Source organism: Camelus dromedarius, chromosome 5 (assembly GCF_036321535.1).
Source record: "Camelus dromedarius isolate mCamDro1 chromosome 5, mCamDro1.pat, whole genome shotgun sequence".
Lineage (NCBI taxonomy): Eukaryota > Metazoa > Chordata > Mammalia > Artiodactyla > Camelidae > Camelus > Camelus dromedarius.
The window spans coordinates 75,247,516-75,270,806 of NC_087440.1; the positions used below are offsets into that span (position 1 = coordinate 75,247,516).

A 23,291-nucleotide genomic window follows, 5' to 3' on the forward strand; every position below is an offset into this window, starting at 1 on the left:
AATGAGCCCAGACTCTTGCATCTTCCCAAACATAGAAAAGCACTACAATTATTAACTTGAGATGTCTGTCTTTTTGTGATTAGCAGCAATCTTCTGATGTTTGACTACAAGCTTTTTTTTCCCCCCAGAAAAAATTCATATATATTTTGTCTCCTCCCTCACCTCTTTGGAACAGCTTCTGTGAGCTATCTCTGGAGTATAATTCTCAGTAAGGTCTCCAAATAAAACATAACTTGCAATTTTTATGTTGTGTGTTTTCCTTCAGTTGAGAAAACAACATAAATGTGGCTAGAATGTTCAACAGGTACTGAATTAAATGTCCTGGAATACGAATACTCACATCTTTTCTTATTTTTAATTGTAAAATCAGAACAAAAGAAAAACAAAAACATCAACTTCTTGATCCATACAGACAGAAGTAGGGAATTTAGCTTTGCAAATTTCTTGTTTTAAGAGCTTTTACACTGCTATTTAAGACTGATAATTGTATCTGTAAGTTTAGATGGGTATTCTGTTAATAAGAAGATTATTTAATCATGCTGCTTGTTTAAAGCAATCTTGTATTTCCAAACATACAGCAGCAAGTAGCATTTTAGTCAAATACATCTGTGGTCAAAAATAGTTGAAACACAATTATCTAATGTTAAAAAGGCATCAACCCCAAGACAACTGTTATACAGTGTTCAGTAATTTTAGCAAACGTGAAGATAAAAACTCAATCAACCAACTAACCAACAAATCCCTATAGTACTGGAAACGAAACACAAATACAGATGATTTAAAGCAAACCATGTTTGAGATAAACTAAATGCTGTAGGTCAAATAAAGACGTACTTACCATCAGTTGAGAAATATGATATAGTATTCTCCAAGTGAAAACACCAATTTTACATAATTTGCTACAAGAAGAATGCTTTTACTCAAGGTTGAGAAATACTAAGTACAGCTGAGAAATTACATATGTTAACGAAGGAAGGACAGACAGACACACGGACCATATTAAGGAAGGTACTGCTTTAAGGATCAAGATGTATTTTGCAGAAGAAAAACAAAAGGCAGTCCTATGGAGAAGGAACAAAACCTTAAGATAAGAGTTCATACAAACTCAGTTCTGAGAGAAATAACTAATCATTTAAAAGTAGAAACAGAAGCAAGCACTGGCCCATGTGCCCAGAAGAAAGCGACAAGCTTCACAACACTTAGGTGTCAGGCACCGTGAAAAGCCATACAGAGTGAAAACTGCTCAGGGAAACTGCTATTTAAGAACAGTGACTTTTGATAATGGCTTTAAACGAGTTCTTCAAGTTTCAAAAGCCCTGGTAAAGCGCTTCTCCACAAGGATGTTCTCCTAAAGGAGTATCCTTCTTTACAACAAAAGAAAAGAAAAGAAATAACAATAACAAAAGAAATCTTTTCCTTCAAATCAGAAGGCCAAGGCCTATGGTGCCTTAACCACCTATCTTCTTAGTCTGAAGATTAAACTCAGTTTGTTTATTCCCTGCCACCCTCATGCATGTGACGATGAACCAAAATGCCATCCTATTACTCAACCAACTTTCTTACTTCAGAACCCAATTTTAAGCATGTTTAGTGAGTTTAAACTCAGTTTCTTTTGTGCCATTCGAAACAGAGCAAGATGCTGGTTATTTGATTTAATTTTTCTTTTTCTTTTTTAAGACTGTTAGGATAGTGTGTTTATTGCAGAAAAGATAATCCAAGCACTGGGAAAGTATAAAAAAAATGAATGAAAAATCAGTCATCATTAGCTACCACTGAAAATTCTCTTTTTCTCCAGAGGTAATGACTGTTACTGGAAAAGAATACATCTTTTTTTCCGTGTGCAAACATATGGGGGAAAAATGGCTCTTTCACATAAGGGATCTTGATGGTTAATTCTGCGTATAAACTTGGCTGGGCCATAGTGTCCAGATGTTTGGTTAGACACTATTTTGGATGCTTCTGTGATGGTGTTTTTTTGGATGAGATTAACATTTAAATCGATGGACTCTGAGTAAAGTATATTAGCCTCCACCTATGGGTGGGCCTCATTCAATCAGTTGAAGGCCTAACAGAACAAAGACTAACCTCCCCCAAGCAAGCGGGAATTCTGCCAATAGATGGTCTTCGGCTCTATTTCTCTGGAGAACCCTGAAGTATAGGATCCTACTAAGTGGATTATTTACAATGTGACATTTTCATTTAACACTGACATCCCTCCAGGTGGCAATCAGTGCAGATTGGCTATCAATTCTTTAATCCTTTCCTCTCCTTCTGTAGAGCTAGGGATGGTCAAGTGGTAGTTTTGGCAGTTCTACTCCTGACTTCTGCAGGAGGCTCCTGCTCCTCTGATGCAGGCACTGCTTCCTCCCAAGGACCTAGGACCTGGAGGTGTAGCTACCATGTGTGACCACCTGGGACAAACATGATGATGAAGCCAGCTTACTAAGAAGAATGAACAGGAGAGAAAGGAGCTGGAGTCCTTGATGGCACAGGTCCTGAACCACATTATCTATGGAGCTCTGGTACATGAGCCAAATGAACCTCTGCTCCTGCCACACTGTTTGATGGATTTTTCTGTTATTTGCAACAAAACTTGTTCCTTTTAAAGTGACTATGAGTATCCTATAGTCAGGAATACCATAGTGTAATCATTCCCCTCTTGGTGGCCTTTTATTCATTCATTTTCAACAAATTAGTTTACTGAGATGATACGCAGAAAATAGTTGGGACAACAGACATGACTATTATCCTTTGAAAGGTCGGCCCTTGGCTGGCATCTGGGAACTCTGACTTGGGGAGAGTTCAAGCCACCCTAATTCTAGTGACTCACTGGGCCTAAACTGCTTGTACAGACAATGTGGTTTATGCTCAACATCTGTTTTCCTTCTGGGAGTCTGCAATTTTGGGAGATGCCAGGCAGAGAGTGATGACATGACTAGTCTCCACAAAAAGCTCCAGGCACTGGGTCGCTAATGAGCTTTCTTTTAAGATAGCATTTCCTATGTGCTATCACTTATGCTAGGGGAATTAAGTGTGACCTGTATGACTCCACTGCGAGAGGACTTTTGGGAAATTTGCACCTTATTTCCTGCAGACCCACTCCATGCTGATTTTGCTTTGTATCCCTTCACTATGATAAATCATAGCTGTGAGTACAACCATATGCTGAGTCTTCCCAGCAAAGCACTGAGCCCAGGGATGGTCTTGGGGACTTCCAACATCACTTGGATCAGAAGTGGGATTCCTTAGAATAACCCTGACTCGCTGAAAGATGGTGAAATTTTGGGAGAGGATGGTTAGGGGGCCAGGTATGACGTATCTTTGCTGCCCAGATGATTGTGGGGTTATGCACGGTATGCGGTGGCGGCTGAGCTGCTCTCTGCTGTGAGAAGTGAAAGTTATCTGTGGAATCTGAAAATAATACATCCAGCTCCTGGAGAGAAGGCTTGCTGGATCCCCCACATGCTTTTGGCCTTGCTGGCTAACATGATGCCTTTGGGTCTTGCTTTCTCCTCCAGATGGGAGAGGAAAGGGCCCCCAAATTCCCAAAGGTGAATAGGCCAAACCTGTTTAAAAGTTTGCATTGCTCTCTTCTTCAAGTGGGGTAGGGGTGGGGTTTAAACCAGGTCCCAGGGCTGGAGCAAAATTTTAGATAATCCAGAAAGGAAAAGAAAAAAGGGGGGGGGGGCGGTAACACAGTTTTTTTTTTTCAGCCTAGCTGCTGCTATAGTACCTCCCCCACTCCTCCCTCCTCTGCACTCCAGCCTGGCTCTTCCCTGGTGGCTCTAATGTTAACACTGCAAACACTGAATTTATTGCTAGGAGTTTAAGTATATTTGCAATGAGAAGAAAAAAAAAAAAAGAAAATTTCTTTAGTGACTTCATATTGTGTGGCTGTGACATCCGGATGTACGGTAAAAATGGATATAAAATGTTAAATGCTTGTAATTCCATACATGCCAGAGGAATCATCCTGATCAGGGGAAGCTGCAAAAAAGGAAATGTGTCAGTGGGACACAACTTCCTTGCTTTTTGTTGCCAGTGGGCGGGATGGAATTTAAACTCTTTGAGTACTGGAAACAGAACAAGACTGTAACTGATGAGCTCTGCTATGGAAGATAAGGATTTTTGCTTACTGGAGCCTCTGGAAAAAGGGAGACAATGAGAAAGAGAGGTGATCTACAGATGGAGATACACTTTTAGAGTTTTAAAAAGCAGGTTTTAGTTGGCTAATGAGAGCTTGTGGAAGCAGAGGTCTGTCCCTTAAAGACTGAGGTGCAGGTCTGTGAGCGGGTTGATTTTAGACTCGAAGACCGACAAAACCAGTCATAGGAAAGTCTCGTCTGCCACTTGGACTTTCTGGCCTCCAGCATCTAGGCTTCACTGCTGAAGAAAAACCTCTGGCTTTTCTAAACTTCTGAATTCACAGATCCTAATTGCTTAGACTTTATTCTAAGCTAAAGCCTGATGCCATCCAGTATAGGCTTCCAGCCTCAGTGGGAGCTGTGCAGAACTGAAAGCAGGCATAGGCTTGTAAACAGAGTGTAAACACACTCTGACCTCTGTACGTGAAGCCACCTCTCTGTGGGGCTCACCCTGTGAGTAAGTCACAGCTGCCTGGCAGGACTGTTTGGGTCCCCTACAAATGCCTGTAGGATGTTCCTTGATGGGACCATCTGCAAAAAGCGGCTGACTGCCTGCAGAGTTCTGATACAGAGACTGACCACAATTCTTCACTTGAGACTATCATTGAAAGCTGCAACTGGGGAGAGGGTACATCATAGCAACTGAGACCTCTGATTTCCTCCCGGACAGGCTGGGCCAGCTCCCCATCCCCTCTAGGACATGTCTTACTGGGGTCGACTCCCTGTGCCTGGGTCTCTGGAGGAGCTGCCGTTTGCAACAATGAACTGATACCTGCCTCTGCTTTCCTCGCCTCTCTCCTGCTGCACACACCTTAGTCCAACTGATGAGCTGTCTTCAGAAAGGGGTTGGTCTTCTCTAGGCTGTCCACTGGATAAGAGATCAGGGTGAAAGGGATGGGAGGTTATGTAAAACCATCCTGAAATTTTTTGGAAATTCTGGAGTTTTGTCCTGACCAACCTGTGAATACGATGTTTTTCAGGTTCAGCTGTGTAATGGTGTTTTCCTATGAAGATGTTTTGCACCTCTTTCACACAATTGCTCAAGACAAAGGGTCTGGATGAGAGCAGGGGATGACTGAAAAAATACAAAATTATGATTGTTGAATGGAAACACAGATTTTGCAACAATCAAGGAAAATAAACCAAAACCCCTGCACCTGGAGAGGCACAAGGGAGGGGAGAGGGCATTACGATCTTCGTTTTTTGAAACTATGTCTGGAAGCTTCTCCTCTTCCTGAAGGAAAACTCTCCGTGCACCTTTCCAAGCTGTTGACAGTGCTTTGAATTCAGACTGCTGAGCCTATGGTCTACGATCAGCCCTGGCAAGGCTGACTGTGGGGCAGCAGGAGAAGACCGAGCCTTCCACACAGAAAACCTCCAGATGCTGACCACATTCATGAGTGGATGAACTGTTGTCAAGGACAACGAAACTGAACTGACTGGTAGTCCCTCTGAAACCAAGGACTGACCTAAATTATTTGAATTGGGCTGGGAGCTGTAGGAAAAGACGCCCATGGTGGAAAACCACATCATACTTCCCAACTAATTCATGCTTTGCTGGGGGTGCCCTAGCGATTGTACATTCTGTTTCTAGGGGTCCTCTGGGAATCCCCGATAATTCCTTCTTGGACTGTACTTCTGCATGTGCACCCTGATTATCACCACACTGCCTCAGCCCTGAAAGGCTTTCAAGTCAGCTTCAACTTACTGGCCAGACTTGTACTGGGCCTGAACTGATGCTTAGGGCCAGGTAACAGTGGTTAATACAGAAACTTTAGGCTACCTGCTTTTTAAGATAGACCTTTCTGATTAATGGGATTTGTTCTGTGGTTAAGACACATGAAGAGCATAACTGCAGGTTACTCTAACTCTACTATCTATCTGGGTCTTATCGGTAATACTTTTAGTATAAAAACAATCTGGCCAATGACCATGGGAGTATGCCATGTAGAGAAGAGTGAACCTAACAGGCCTAAACGTCTGTCCTTAAAAAGGCCTCCTTCCAAGGTTGGCCCTTGGCTTGTGTCTGGGAACTTAAAATTTGGAAGGGTTCCCACTATCCTAACTGTTACGAGTGACTCATCCCAATTGTACAAACGATACGGTTTATGCCGAACACCTGCTTTCCTTCTGGGAGCCTGCAATTTTGGCACGTGACTAGCCCCCATAAAAACTCCAGGTATTAGGTCTCTAACAAGTTTCCCTGGCAGACAACATTTCACACACACTGTCACAATTTGTTGCTGGGGAAATGAAACACTTTCCCTGTGGCTGCCCTGGGAGACGACCCCTGGAAGCTTGCATCTGGCCTCTGCCAGACTTCACCCCATGCACCTTTCCCTTTGCTGATTTTGCTTTGTATTCTTTTGCTGTAATAAATCATGGCTGTAAACATGACTATGTGCTGGGTCCTGTGAGTCTTTCCAGAGAATCATGGATCTCGAGGGTACAGTCTTGGGGATCCTTGACACAGCTGGGAATAAGTGTGAAATGTCCAACAAACAGCAGAAGGCAGTGGGGCTGGAGTCATGACAGAGAGGAGGTCAGATAGAGAGGGGCTTGCTCACATAAAGCCTTGTTTGGATTTTATTCTGAACAGGACAGGAAGCCACTGGAGGCTTCTGAACAGGAAGGAGGATCAGTCTGGCCACTGTCAGAAAACTGGCATCAGGGGAAAGGGTGAAAACAGGGACACCAAATAGGATGTCCTTATGTACAAGAGACTCTTAACTGCCCTTGGGTGGGTCAGGAACTGCTTCAGCAAAGGGAAACTTAAGTTTATCTTTAAGGATGAGTAGAAATGTGATGGATAGATTGGGCAAGCGGGTGAGGAAGGTATTCCCAGCGGTGGGGAGAACTGGTATGCCCCAGTTCTGATGCAGTGGGGACTGCACATACACAAAGTCATGCATGTACAACTTACATGCATGTACTAAGCTTTTTCATGTATTAATAATACATTAAAAACAACTTTAAATGAAAAGAAAAAAAACAAGAAAAACTAAAACAAGAGAATCTAAATGTTTCTAAAGTGGTTGGTATGACCACATAGAGAATTGCTGAAGTGATCTTAAAACACATTATAAGTCACTAAAATATATACTATGAACAAAAAGAACCACAAAGAAATCTTAAACTGCATTCAGTTGTCCTGTTGTTAGTGGTAAGGTTGCCATTGTTATTTTGAAACTATGTATACCTTATTTTTTTTGTCTGATTAAAACAATATAACATTCATATTATTAGGTACCATAATTTTCAGCATCAGAGCAAGGAGACACAAACATAAAAGAAGCAAAACCCCCAACATATAGAAAGGACAAGCAGAGACCATTCTCTCCTTTTACTGTCCAAGAAACAGAGAGACAGAACGGTGACATGATCAAATCATCTGAGAAACATGCTAACAAGAGGCCTCTTGCAAACACACTCACGGTATCCACCACCTGGAGAGTCTTTACTTGGGGACTGCTTTAGCAGGATGGACCTGGTTCATCTAGACTGCTTAGTGTACATAAACCTAAGGTTTAATTATTTATCAGGTATGATCTCTTAGAAAATATCACACAAGACATGCAGTTATCAGGGAATAAACTGGAGATGTTTCATAACTGAAATAGCTCCCTTTTGTGGAAGTGACACTTCATATGTATCCTCATATGTTAAAATCTGGGCCAGAGTGCATCCCAGTTGAGACAAGACAGGACCGGGAAGCAGCTCTGGCAGTCACAGAGCTGTGACTTGTGTCTTGTGATAATCATATCTTTGAAAATATTAGTCAAGTTTGATAATGGGTAAGATCTCTCATTCTTGTGAGTCCAATCTGTCAATCTGACCGTTTGTATAATCTCACCTGTAATATTTAATTTGAACTGGAATAATCAATACGAACGTTACATTTCCTAACCATAGCCACCAAAAAGGTCTACAAATAATGACAACTCAGTTGCAATGCATAACCCTGGTGTCTACATTGTAGTATCTAAATACAATTTCCCACTAAAAGGAATCTGGGTTTCTTAGAGAAATGGCTGAGATTCATTTTTGGGTCAGGAAATGTGTAAGATGAATTTGGGACATCTCATCCTCCCTGAAAAAAGTTTAAAAGTTATCCTATGATTAGTCCTATGATTATACAAAGGAATGAACCTAAAGGGACTCTCAGTAGACAAAAATGGAATAACGTGAGCAATAAAAAGAATGATTGCAAAGAAGTAAGACATAGATGTATAAAACCCACAGATTTGTAATGATGCTCAAAAGCAAAGCAAAGCAAAACAAACAAAAACAGAAACATAATCACTGATCTCCTTTGGAGGTTGCTAGGGCACCAAATTATTATTTGAAAATATTTCAAGGGAAAGAGTCAAGCACTTATCCTCTGTATGGACTATATTTCCAGGTAACCAAATAGTTAATGAGGCAAAGTTCTTCTTTGTAAATGAATCCCCAGGTAACAAATGCAGAAGGAATAATGTTAGAAAGTCATCACTTTGCAACTTCTACTGAATTAATGGATCCAGAAAACAAACGAAATGGTTTCCAAAACCTCTAGGTGAAAGGTCAATGAGGAACTTTCGAATGGCTGGATCAGGCTGACACCACTCAACTTCACTGATCTACCACAAGAGGTGGCACCATCAGATACCATATACTTCCCAGGTAGTGCAGCGGGAAGTATACAACACTGTCTACGAATACACTCAATACAATATAGAACTAAATCTACCCAAGCCTCCAGAGCTGACTTCCAGTTCACAGACTAGACAGCAGATAGTGGAACCAGCTCGATTACAAGAATATGACCAGCTAGCTCTAGAATGTGGGAAATCGTATAGCACAAAGGACATTCTTTGTTTAACAAATAAAATGACACTTAAAAACAAGGGGGGGAGAATTGTTACAGATTAAAAGCCTAAGATCTTAGTGTGGATACAGACTGAAACAAACCAATTCCAAATAGCCATTTAAAACAACTGGGAAAACTGAGCAGAGTCTGGGTATTGGGCAATAAAGGAATAATAGCTAATTTTGTGGGTGTTACAATACTGTTGTATTTTTTGTTTAGTTGAAAAAAAATTCTTACTTTTAGAGATATGTACACAGGTAAAACAATGTGGAATTTGCTGTAAAATATTCCAAGAAAAAAAATAGGAGTAAATGTGTGTGGAGTGGTAGAGATGAAACAAGAACCAGAGTATAGGTGGCTGTTGAAGCTGGGTGATGGTGGGTACATGGGGGTCATTACATCCTCTACTTTTGTGCGTGTTTGGAAATCTCCAGAATGAAAAAAAAAAGGAGTGGATAAAATAGTAATATTGGGCAAACATTTTTAAATTGTAACACATACTTGGCTGAGGTAGAGGAAAAGGAGTAGTTTCAAAGGAACTAATCAGATTTACTTTTCTGAAGAACAATTTAGCAATATGTATCAATTGTCCTTTAAAATTTTATATTTAGTCCAGCAAATTTCCTTTCAAGAATTCTCAGAAAATTTTCATAGATTTGCACAAAGATGCATTAAAAATGACCTCCCAGGGGAAAAAAAATTGTTAAGGTATATTTACATGTAAATTTCTTTACAGCCATTAACCATCAAATTGTAAAAGAATATTAAATGATAGGGGAAAATGTTCACCTGTTAAGTGCAAAACGCAGGCTGTAAAATAGTTTATAAACATTTTGAACCAATTTAGTCTTCTATATATCTAGAAAAAAGCCTGAAAGAGTATCCTCCATGATGTTAACAGCTGTTATTTCTAGTTGATGGGATTAAGGTACTTTTAATTTTAAAAAATGGTTTCCTACTCTCTAGTATAAAATATTTATAATAAAAATATATTTTTAAAAGGTAAAATCTGGATCAATTCTTGAGATTGGCTAATAACAGAGAAAGGGGGTATGGCAGTGATCTTTGAAATAATAAACTAAATGACAGAAGGGTGGTGGGACAGGGCAGAGTGGACACATTAATAATTTTTAAAAGGGTAAGAATTTAAGCACAGTCTATTGCGAGAAAGATCAAGTTGTAAATTTAAAAATAGACTGTGTCAAGAAAGTTCTTGAAGAGGATTAAAGTTTTTAAGTAAGCTTCAATTGGAGAGGGATAAACACCTAACTCAGATTACCTAGGATGATTGAAAAGGTTATTGTAGTAAAAATCCTAACACAATTCTGAAAGTAACCAAAGCAGTGTGTTACACAACACTTACTGTCTCAGCTTCTATTTTGTGCACCACCCTGACAGACTGTTACATACTGGAGTCCAAAAAGGAATGTTAGAATATTAATACAACACAAAAGCAATTTTGACTATCAAATTCAGCTTATATGACTTGGGTCAAATCTGTTAAGTGAATAACTTTTATATCTTAAAATCTAGAAAATCCTGTAAAACTACACTCTATATATTACATGCAGTAAGTAGTCAGTAAAATAAGATTTGTGCATCTTCTACACCTGCTTTAAAATTTCAGTTGTCTCCTTCCTAAATCAGGCAAAAGCAATAGAAACGTCCAGACTACCTGGTTTCCGTACTTTCGTTGGGTCTTCATAGTCCTTGTTTTCTGGATTTGGAGAGTCTAGAAAGCTGATTTCTTCTGTGACACTTTCCCCTTCTTGGCTCTTGAGGCCGTCTTCCTCTTCTTGAATAGGTGATTCCAATTCTGATTCTTCTGAATCAAGAAATATCTGGCCAGCGACTACTCTGCCTGCTGGGCTATGGTCCTTTACTGACTCATCTGACGGCAAAGAAGTCTGAGAATATAAAGTATTTTTAGTTTCCAATAGTAACGAGCCTCCCTCCAACCTAATCTGACCTAATCCAGATGTATCTACTTCAGCTCCTAGAGTGTGTCATCCTCACTCGCCTCTGTAGACTCTGGTGTGTGCCCATCACTGCCTTCATCACATGTCTAACCCTGGCTCTTTCTTAAGATTTCAACTTAGATGTTACCTCCTGCCCCAGGAAGCCTTCTGTAATTCCCGAAGTCTAGGTTAGGGCCTTCCCCTACTTGCTCCCAATTTATCTTACACTTCCCTGAATGGTAGCCCTGTACTGTAACTTCCTGCTTCTTTTTTACCTTCTTTCTAGTCTAGAGATCAAGGATCATAACTGATTGGTCTTGAGTATGTAATAATCCATCTTATTCATTCAATCAATCAATTCAAGTGCAGTAACTCAAAATACATATATATATATTTTTAAAAAACTGATATAAGTGGAGACAAATGGCAGAGATTAAATCTTCAAATTTAAAAACTAAAGAAAAAAAAAGAAAATCAATCTCTCACTAGGTGGTAAAAATATAACTGCCTTAAGGCTCTTCAACACACACACATATACAGAGCACATTTAAACTGAAATCAAACCTAATAACCAATACTCTTAACAGAAATATTATTCTCTCTCCTATAGGTCAGTGATTTTTTTTTCCCCAGAAGAACTAGAACTAACATTGATACCAGCTGTCTTTCTCTCTCTTTTTTTTTTTTTAAATCCAATTCTGTTGCTCAAAAGATGCAGATTCCATATCCCTTCTAAAATACATAATTCATGCTTTTAAATTGGATATCAAACACTGGTCAATGCAAACTTGAGTACACACCTTGGAATCTAAGGATTCTTCTTGGCCACCTTCCTCATCTGTAAAGAAAATGTAAGGCTATTGAGTAATTTTTCTTGTTTGGAAATCACAGGTATTGTTAAAAGAAAGCATTTGATAAGAACAACAAATAACAATCAGACACTGGATAAATAAATCTAGAATTATCTAAAAATTGGTTGTATTCAACAACTATTTAGAAAAGATAAAGGGAAAGGAAAAAAAGGTGCTGGGAGTAGTATTTTTTTCCACTTTCTCTAGGAAAGACATTAGCTTCATCTGTTACACAGGTAGGATGACCAAGAACACCACCCCCAAAACCAAAACCAGACATTTCTTCAGATGCCATCCAGTTCTTCTGCACATAGCACTACTCAGAGTGAGTTACTGAACTTACAAAAATAGAGCTCTGGTTTTGTGGTTCAGGATTCCACCCATTCTTTTCTTTTGTTCAGAATCTGGAGTTACTCTAGCTTATTTTAGTGATAATTAGCATATTATTGCTTAAGACTACTAAAGTTGGACATTAAGAATTATTATTATTTGACAGCAGAGTTACCAAAGATATTTAGGATTTGTGTTCAACTTTACTGAAGATATAACCATGTACTCACTTACATGAAATCTATTTATTAAGAAATCAACAGGTTATATTAAATAAACAATAAATCCAGCCACAAGTTACATTTTTCTTCCAAATTCGTATCAGCTGTTCTGGCTTTGTCTGATTGCATTAAGTCTCCTTCCATTATTCAACCCAACAGCCATCCACAAATATTTGATCTTTGTAGTCCCGGCCAGTTAAAAAAAAAACAAAAACTGCCAGATGATCTCTAAGTTTCCTTCTTACTCTTAAAATTACCTGATTTTATCTAGGAATGAATGTCAGTATTGCCTGTTCCATAAATTGTATGAGGAAATTAACCAGTACACAAAACACTATAAGACCATGTCATTTTTTTTACTAGAAAATTTGGTGTTATGGTTACCATTTATCTTTACTTCATATGATTATATCCTAAATATTATTGGTAATTCTCTAAGGTATAACAAAAACATGTTTTGGAGTTTGTATTATCAAAATACTTAGTTTACTTTAAGAAGTATGACCAACTCATTATATGCCAAATACATCTGTTTCTTTTGAATATTTACAAAAACCAGTCTGCTAGTGAGGTTCTGTCATATATGAAAGTGCTGTAAATCCAAAGAAAAATTATAGCTACTTTTACATTCACTACTTTTATTTTTTAATTTATTTTAATGGAGGCACTGGGGATTGAACTCAGGACCTCATGCATGCTAAGGATGCACTTTACCACTGAGCTATACCCTCCCTTCTCACATTCACTACTTTTAGATTACCTTTCAGATGGTGGGTGGGAGGAGAGGGGTATAACATGTATTATTCCCATAATGCCTACAATATTTAGATAGTGATGTCAATGAATGGACAATCATCCTTCATGCTAACTTCTTCACAAGTATTACCCAAAGCCCAAATTCTAACATATGGTTCAAGGTCCATTCTCAGCAAATCTTTGGATAAAGGAAAAAAAATTCATCTCTATCATATATCAAAGTTATATGTGTAAATGTATTTAATTAGTTGCAAACATTAACTAGTAAATGTATCAAGAGCAGACAGTAAATGTGAAATGCATAGGGTACACCCAAAAATACTGAAACTTTAGATTAGCTGGAACTCTTAAATCACTGATCATTCAATTTAGTACCCTGTTTCACAACAGGTCACATTTGTACCTAACACATAAATAATACAGATGCCTATAAATAAATTCTAAGACATGGACGTTTGAGACAGTACAAGCTGTCAGGCATTAGAGCAGTAGACTGTGCTTTTAAACTCCCAGAGACATGGGAGCTTGTGACTTCAGGGTTATTTCATATGAATTGCATCATGCTCCTCTTTTCTTTCTCTCTTCACAAACTAGAATATATACTAAGGTTACTGGTAAACAAGAAAATTCTTTCTCATTTGCTAAACTGGGAAAGCCTACTTCAGATGGTAATCTTAAAGCATAAACTATTTTCTCTTTCAAACTGATATATCCATTCACATAAAACTTTAAAGAAGTTTCTTATAACCTAGAAACTTCTGATAGGTCATCAGATAAAGATTAAAAAGACTGAATTTATGCATAAACAAAAAGAATACAGTAATGCTTTTTATCAGAACACATACATCAAGCAACAAGAAAAATGCAAAAGGATTCAGTGAAGAGTTACAGACTTCTCAACTCAACAGCATCATCCCCGAAATAATCATGGTTTACATTACTCTGGTAATCAAACACCTTCCTTTGAAACAGACCAATTTTCATTTTTATCATATCAGCTAGCAAAACTGCAAAGTACCAGGGATAGTCTTTCAGGGAAAAGTGATCATTACAAATTCACTGTCATGTATATTAACTGATTTATCTTCAAACACAAGAAGTCTTAAAAGTTTAGTGAAAAGAGACCAGACATGCTGTGTTCGGCTTTGCCACTGAATCTGTGTGGACCCTAGGACACTGCTGAATCCTAATTACTCCAAATCCAAGGCCTGGAGAGCTAGGCTCAAAACCTGGCTTCCTTACATATTTGCAGTTACACACGTGGTTCAACATGGCAAGCCTGCTCTGCCTCCTTTTTCTCAATATGTCAAAAGGGAATAATACCACCCGCTCTGTTGACTCACAATAAAGTTTTAAGGAACAAAGGAAGAGTGAAATTAAACATCCTCTGCAATCCGAGATCTACTCTTTGAATACATGGTGTTAATATAACTGTGACCTGAAATACTCAGCAGTGGACCTAATTTAAAGGGCCCTGTAATAGTGTTTGGGATAAAGAAAAAAAAAAAAAAAGTAAATCATTTTAACCAGGAAGCCACAACCTGTCAAAAATAAGAAAACATGTAATATTTCTGAGAAAAGTTTCAGCATTTTTTCATTATTACCTCCAGAAAATGAAGGGGAAACATCTTTTTAATCTCTTCCTTTAAACTTATTCATTCAGAGAGAAAAGAAAACATTTCTAATAAAATAGTACATTTTTACATGCCTGTAAAACAAGGTATCAGGTAATACCTACTGACAACGATAGGATAAAGATTCCCTTTGCAAGCTGATCATATTCTACCTGGTAGTAAATGCAACTTGCTCTGGGAAACGACCAACACTCAAACAGTAAGTCAATACAAAACTCTGACCCAAAACTTGATCTTTAAATAGGAGCAAATCTTTAAATCCAAACTAAAAATGAGGTTGACATCCTGTATAAATAATTAAGTTGGTGAATAATAAAGTCAACTGAAAATCCACGTACCAATTTATAAAACTTTATCTCATATAAGTGTTTTATGATATTTGCACTTCAAATGAGAATAGCAGTACCTCTATTACTGGCCAGCATGCACACCTATATTGTTTTAGCTCTGGTTAAGTAAGAATCTTGCCTCTACCAGAGAAATGTTTCGGCAATTTAATTATGATGGAAATCAGAGCAGATGTTTTGTGAACCTAGCCCTCTGCTTGCATCAACACAACCTGAAAATTTAACACATCAGCATTAGCAGTCTTCTACTATAATATACTGAGAATCCCAACTGTTGATCAAAAAACTTCTTCAAGGATCATCTCCATGGACAAGCTTTTAATATATGAAATCTAGTCAAAGGAAGAGGAAGGAAAACGTTTGTATGCTTTAATTTTCTTTAAGTTCTGCAAACTGAATTCAGAGGGATATATATCGTGTTCTTTAACTAGTAGTTTTTACACTTTAGTGTGAAGTATCACTTGTGAAACTTGCTAAACTACAGATGCCTCAACTTGTTCCAGACCTAAAACTGCATTTTTAACAAACCCTTAAGAGAAATTCTGATGCAAGTGGTTCTTGGTCCATCAGGTATGCTACCCATTACACTCAACGGTTTCATCTCATACTTCCTTTGATCAAATACCTGCTAGCAGTGCTTCAGAAGTAGCACTGAGTTTTAAAGATTTGGTCATGAACACAAATTAACACTGAAAGGAGGGGGGAAGACCTCAAAGCATGGTGTTGGCAGTAAAGTAACTGGCATATGCTTGTTCCTTTTGAAATTGTATCTTAAACCACATTATGGGTAGAATTTTAGGTTTAGACCTCTTATTTTAGAAGCAGAATGACGTTATGGCATTGACTTACAACTAGGACAGATAATTTGAGGATTCAAATAACCATCTGGGAAATTTTCTGTTGGAAAAAAAAAAAGAGTTGACATTTATACCCTGCCTTGTTCCAGAAAAAATTTAAAGCTACAGAACAGCTGTTTTGTTAACTGAAACTGATTAAGATTCAAAAGCTTTATCATACTAATTGTTTCTTTACCAACACCCTCAAAATAGGCATTTTCAGACGTAGGCAGATTAAACTATTAAAATGAGAAATAATAATTTTCAGAACCAGAGTATAAATCAGCTAATTGAAAAGTCAATTCAAAAGCATATGAATTTCTATATGTATATAAAAAGTTAAAACTAGTTGTTATCCACTTCACATTTATAAGGACCAAGATTTTTTCAAAAATCATAAAGTTACTATCAGCAAACATGAGGTAACTCAGAAACACTGTGACAGAGGTAAAAACCACTTTCTCAGGTATATTTCTTTACAAGGGCTCAATTACAGCAAAAGTCTTCATTTTTAAATAGACAAAAAGATGAGGACCATCTCAGTAAACCCACCAAACCACTGTCAACATCCTGGGGGATGGACCTGGCTCTGCCCATTGACAGCTCCAAGTGTGCCAATTAATTTAACTTACAAATCCCAAATCCAGAGTTTCAAAACCGATGCAGCACATAACCTACATGAGAGTCGTGGAAGCTCCGGTAGGGCTCCTGTGTCACTGTGGGTCTAAGCCAGCTGTCGGGATTCACACCCATGGAGTCAATTTCAGATTCGTGAGGAGTCACATAAAGTTTGTCAAGTGAGAAGAGGTGTGGGCAGGGTGACCGCCCCTTCTTTTCCTCCCCTCTCTTGCTCCCCTAAACATCTGCTCTGGCCCAGGCCAACCGAAGCCCAAGAAATGACAGTGAGTGACAGGCCAGTGCGAGGTATGACCAGAGAGTGGAGTCCCCAGCTGGAGTTCCCATGGCCCTGCCCCGGGATGGAGGCCGGGGGGCGGTGGCTCCTGGCCTCCAGTCCGAGGGGGCGGATACTGACCCGAGGACGCCGAGGCAGAGCCCAGAAGCACCGCACAAAGCAGCAGCGTCAGCCCGACCCAGACCCGCATCCTGCTCTCAGGGCCGCTGCCACCCCCTGGAGCTGTCGCTTTCGCCCCTGCCGCCACCGACTCAGCCGCCGCCGCCGCCGCCTCGCTGCTGCTCTTCCTGCTCTGGTCGCCTTCCTCCGCCTCTTCCCAGGCCTCCCTGCCCTAGCGCGCAGCCAATCCCCGCCCGCCGCCCCGGGCTCCTAACCCAATCGCCGCGGCCTTCCCGCCCACCTTATTGCCCCGCCCCCGGGGTCAAGCATTGGCCAATTATTATGCGAGCTTCTCACACCGGCTTTTCCGGTTGGACCACGGCCTCACCGACATGGCCCCCTCTAATTGGTAGATCCTGGGTTTACCCATCCCGGAATCAGAGCATGAGGCCGAGTTGGGAGAAAGTCGTCATCCAGACTACAATTCCCACAATGCACTTCATGGGCCTTTCTCAGTGTTCGCTCTTGGGAAACGTAGTCCATCCTGGGGCAATATTTAAAAGTGCAGGTGGCTGTTGAAATTAAGGGAACTTAGCTAACATCTGGACTAGACACCAACTCAAGGCCATGAACTCATAGACTTTTTTTTGGAGCCAAATAAGTATTAATAAACACACTTTATAAGGTTAAGCGTTTGTAGTGTGTTAAGCTCCCCTTCCTCTTTTATTTAGAAAATTTGAATTAGACATGATATCAGCACTGAGGAAAAATACAACAGCTAGACTAGATTCGAGTTTTTTTTTTTTTTTAAACTTAAACGAAACAGTACTGTATATACAGAAACCAGTGTGGAACTCACTACCCATCCTCTTTTCCTCTACAAAGCAAAACAAAATAAACCCCACTCAGTACAGATCATGTCAAGCTAGTATTCATTTTTACGAGGGCCACGAGGCAATAATTATCTGGAAAAGGGGGCCAACAGCCTTTGCAAAACCCTTTCGAACACTTGTCCTCATGCCTCTCCTTTTGTAAGTTACAGTGTTCTCTTCTTCATTGACTGCCCTGGTCTTACACTGACTAGGTTCAGGAGTCCAGATTGATGTATTTGGAGATAAAGGTAACAGTGATTGCACTGCAGAAGCAGAAATAGTCTTTTGTATTAAGTATCAACTCCCACTAGGCATGCTCTCACTAGGTAGCTTGGCAGTGACTTGGTACTCCTGCCCCTTCATCAAACTGTGTTATTCTGCTTTCCCTATTGTCCACCCACAGTCAGCTCTTAGGTCTGGAACCCAGACAATCTGAGTTCCGGGTTTTGGAGAAGTCCACACTGGCCACATATCTTGATACTCTGGGCACTTGTCTTCCATCTTCTTTGATAGAGAATCCTCTCTTCCAAGAAGAGAATTAAAAAACTACCTACTGTTCAATGTTCGCACTGGCAGGGATGAAGGAAAAATATTGTCCCACGGAAAACAGTTTTCTTTTCTACTGCTACCTCTATGGCATGCATCTCTATTTCTGTCACTAACAATGTTTCTTCAGAGTTCCTCTGATTTTAAGTCATAAAGTCTGGTATAGTATGTGATCATTTTTCTCTTTCTCACTGAATACTACCCTACTGGCCCTCATTTTCCCTTACCTGCCTGATGCCTCTGATTTCTAGCCATGTTCACCAAAGCCATTCTCTCTTCACTCTAACCTAAACCACATACCAGGTCCAAATTAATTTTCCTTAAACACCACTTTTATATTCTTGTCCAAAATTTTTTGATGGCTGCTTCTGTCATAGAATGAAAAATGTTAGCACTTTTACTGACAAAATAGGAATTAGTGCTGACAGTTCTACTTTCTTGGGGAAGTATTGGGAAGGAAACTTCTGCCTTCCACTGGAGAAGCAGTGATTATCTGATTGATAATATTGGGCAAAGTTTGCTGCCTGGTTAAGACCCAAATTCTTTTTTCATCTTTTACTTTACTGAGTGCTTTTTATGCTTAAAGCCCTGTGTTAGGTGCTGTGATGACAAATTTCCAACTTCTCTTTTACTGCTTTCCAGATTTCCGCATGCACACTAGCTTGCCTTCTCATGGGCTCCCCTACCCTCACCCCACTGCCCTTGCCGCTGCTGCTTCTTAGCTACAAACTCGGCATCTTCCCAGTTTCACTTACATTTTTGTCATGGCTGAGTTTTCTCTGCTCACGCCAGTCCTCATTAATCCTCATTTCTCTAAGTGTGTGTAGGACAGTCACAAACTTGCCTTTTAAATGGGTTGTAGCTTGCTGAGGCCAAAGGCAATTCTATAATTCAGTGTATAGATATATAGCATTGGATTTGCCACTTGCTAGCACTAGATAATTATTTGGTGATTAATAGATACACCTTACTTATGAAATATTTTAATAATATTTCAAAGCACATGCCCTCTACCATAGTTTAATCTGAAAATATCTACCATAGTTTTATCTTACAGGGAAAATTAAGGAGCACTTGCATCCTTATCATACAGGAAATTTACTTCACTCCTCTTCACCTCATCTGAAAAATGGATATGTTAATAATACCCTCTTCACCAGGTCTGTTGTGAGGTTCAAAAGAGATACACAGGGGAAAAAAATGCTTTCTTCATTATAGAATGGTCTACAAACATTATTTCTTATTGATTGCTTGGTTGAAGCAAAGGAGCAAAACAAACTAAAAATTAGTTTTTATTAAGACTAACAAAATTAATTTTATTCCCTTAATTTGAAAAGGGTTTAGAGCTGCTAGAGCTGTTGTCTTTACCCAGCAATGAGTAATTGATGTGTTCTGAGACTTTGACTCCCTGGGGGAAATTCCAAGTCTCCAAAGCAGGTCCAGAATATGATGTGGGAAAGCCAGGTTTGTGTTGTCAGCCTGCTGCATTGCATGATGATTAATTAGTAAAAAGGTTGTGAATTCTCCATGGCCTTATCTGGTCTAAGCATACACTCCTCAAGGTTTCCTGCCAATATTCCCCGTTAAAGTTATGTACTCAGTCTCCTCGTGCAAAATGTTAATATTATTTGTTAATTCATAGACTTCTTTACTATTTACTCAGCTGTTTGTACTCTGTTCTACTTGTTCATATCTGTGTTCTGGGTCATTGTCACAGATATCCAAGTTGCAGAAAACCTGTTTGCTCTCGGTTACAACACAGCATAGGACCCAGTGGAGATAGATAATAAGTGCCTTTTTATGCAGATGACACTCATGTGACCTTTTCCCATTGAGATGGATCAAACAATCAGCAAATATTGAGAACCTCCTGAAAGTGTTGAGGACATAAATCCAGCCTGCTCTTCTTCTAAGGAGGTGAGATAACCCTCAGGGCCTTTTCCTGAGAATGGAGTGATTGTCACCAACTCTAGCCAAGTATCCTTGCTTGTGCTATTCTTAGAGACCTATCTGAGTTGGCAACGTGTGAAGGCTGCCAGCACTTGAATCAACATATCTGCCAGGGCGGGGTTAGGGAGAGGCAAGGAGCAGGATAGTCTCCCCTCAGGGCTTGGAGAAGAATGTATAGTACTTTCTTTGATGTAGATGTGGTGAATTAAAGTCATTAAGCTTGTTTCTTTCTCATGGATGAATGAAAATATAAATCCTTGCACTGTATTGTGAGATAGAACCTGGTGTGTCCTTGAGTACATTCTGAGCTCCTTGAGCAAATGGACAATGGTTTTAGATCTCATTGCATCACGTAGAATTCCAGGATTGCATATGGCAGGTACATAATTAGTAATCAAAATAAATAAACTTTTATTATCTGCATCACTTTCTATGATTATAGTTAAGTCTCGTGAAAGTCAGAGTGTAGATCCCAGATCTACTACCTCAGTTTGTAAATGATCAGATGAATGGGATGGAGTATGTGAGTGTCAGGCTCTATTTACCAGTTTCATCCTGAAGTGACATTTGCTTTGGAGGTGTGTAGTCTTTCTAAGCAGTGTTGACTCACATCAGATAAAGGAAAAACCAGGATAATTTTAATCCAGAAAAAAAGGACAGGCAACTTTGGTCCAATCTTTTCATGGATTTAACTACCAGTTCTGAGGAGACACTGGATTAAAACTAAATTTCAATAAGAATTTGATTAAGTGAAACTTAGAAGATGGAAATAAACTGCTTGGAGCTCCCATTAGATTCAGAATACTTAACTCCTGCATAGATGACAATGTATTTAATTTGTGAATGTTGGATTAGGAACATTATATTCACAGGTTAATCTTTTCTTCTTTCTTCTTTCATTGCTTCAACAAATTTGGGGACAGAGCCAATGCTATCAGGAATACATCTGTAGTAAAGCATATTAGGTTTAGTACTTACTGTAGTGAGGAAGAACACACACACCATAGAGTGTCTCAGGAAGGGGGTTTTATATAGAACCTATTATAAATTAATATTGTGCATCTGGCTATCTTGAAGTGTGGCGTGGTTAATGGCTTGGAGATTTCCCTTCTGCTGCACCTGAATGACCAAGTTAATTACACAAACCTCTTTACTAATTGTTTGGACATAATGCTAAAGTAACCAATTAAAGCAATTGTACTCAAACTTTTGATTCAGAGGAAGTTCATATACTGGTTAGAAATTGAGATGGATACATGCAAAATAGCCATTATCAAGAGAAGGATCTTCAAATAAGGATTTTCAAAATATTCAAATAATATTGTAAATGCAAGGCACTTGAAAGTAAAATAGGGTTTTTGATCATTTTCTATACTTGAATAGTTCCCCATCTATGCCATGCTGACTTCATGTAAATCCAGCTCAAAGGGGTACATTGACAAAAAAGAAATATATGTGTTATATATATCAATATAAAATATACATTAATAAATATGTATTCATATATGCAAGAAAGACATATGTATACACAGGCACACACATATGTGATTGAAACAATTGAGAATAAGTTGCAAACATGGTAACTCTACACCCCTAAATATGTTAACGTGTATTTTCTGAAAACAGGGGATTCGCTAACATAATCACAAAACTGTTATCAAAGGTTAGGAATTTAGCACTGATTCAAATATTATCATCTAATCTACAGACATCATTCAGATTGGCCCAATTTGTCACAATGATGTCCTTCCTAACAGTAGAAAATCCAAGATCATGAAATGTGTCCAGTTTTTTGTGTCTTATTAGTATCCTTTAAACCTGCAACAGTTCATGAGGGTATGATCCTGAACCTCATGATACTGACATTTTTTAAGTGTATAAGCAGGTTATATCATAGAACGTGCCCTATTTCCAGTTTGCATCATGACTGAATTCAGGTTATGCATGTTTGGTAAGAACACCTCAGAAGTGGTGCTCATTTCTTCTTAGTGCATTATGTCAGGAGCCAATGCTGTTGGTTAGTCCAAATCCTGCAAGGATAATATTGATCAACCGGTTTAGGAGAGATGTTTCCTCTGTATTTATCTTTTGTAGTTAATATGCATCTTGTAAAGGTTCCTTTGAGACTACATAAGTATCTCATCATTCCTCAAACACTCACCCACTGGTTTTACCAAGGTTATTTATGATACTTGTCTGAATCAATAATTCCTATGATGGTTGCCAAGTGATGATTTTATAATTCTACTATTCTTTCTACATTTATTATTAGCTTTCTAGTGTAGGCAGAGCTTTCTCTTCTTATTTATGTATTCACTTAATTAATTTACATTGGTGCGAACTCATGCATCCTTTATTCAATAGTTTATAATCCTCACTGTCATTATTATTTAATGTTCAGATTATCTCAGATTTGGTCAGTGGGTGCCCCTTCAAACTAACTCCAGTAATTTTTTGATATGTCCCCATCATTGTTTGAGCATATCCTTACATTATAAATTATTCGTATTTTTTCAAGGAAGACTGCTTTCTTTCAGTGAAGAATGGTGTTTACATTCCAGGAATACTCATTGCTACTGTGATGTTAATGCTTCTAAAATCTCTTAGCATATTGAGCTGGGAGTGTGTGTGTGTGTAGATGTGTGTGTCTATGTATGCATATACGTATGTGTATATATGTGAATGCATACACATACCCATAACACACATACACACAGCTACACACATCTATACTTGTTTCTATACCTATTTATCTCTTTTTATATGTTAAAACCTCCGAGAAAATGAAGGAATGAGCCGAAAAAAAATTTGCAGTACATATATGTTTAACGAAAAAACAATTGGTGGGGCTGTAAAAGGTTTCAACTGCTGAGTAAAGGTGTTTGATAGTAGTTCTTATACATTGAAACATACACCTACCCTATAACTCAGCATTTTCATTCTTAAGTATTTACTCAAGAGAGATGAAATCATATGTCCACAAA

At 38.8% G+C, this 23,291-nt stretch overlaps 1 protein-coding gene across 1 annotated transcript in view; it reads right to left on the minus strand.

Moving 5' to 3' along the window:
• Positions 1–17,141, minus strand: part of SEL1L (SEL1L adaptor subunit of SYVN1 ubiquitin ligase) — a 50,991-nt gene extending 33,850 nt beyond the window's left edge. Inside the window, exons 1-3 of the mRNA XM_031454140.2 lie at positions 16,961–17,141; positions 11,753–11,790; positions 10,670–10,901 (exon numbers count right to left, since the gene is read on the minus strand). Coding sequence (XP_031310000.1) covers positions 10,670–10,901; positions 11,753–11,790; positions 16,961–17,030 — 340 coding nt within the window. The 5' untranslated portion in view covers positions 17,031–17,141. The remainder of the gene's footprint in view (positions 1–10,669; positions 10,902–11,752; positions 11,791–16,960) is intronic.
• Positions 17,142–23,291: the final 6,150 nt, after the last annotated feature.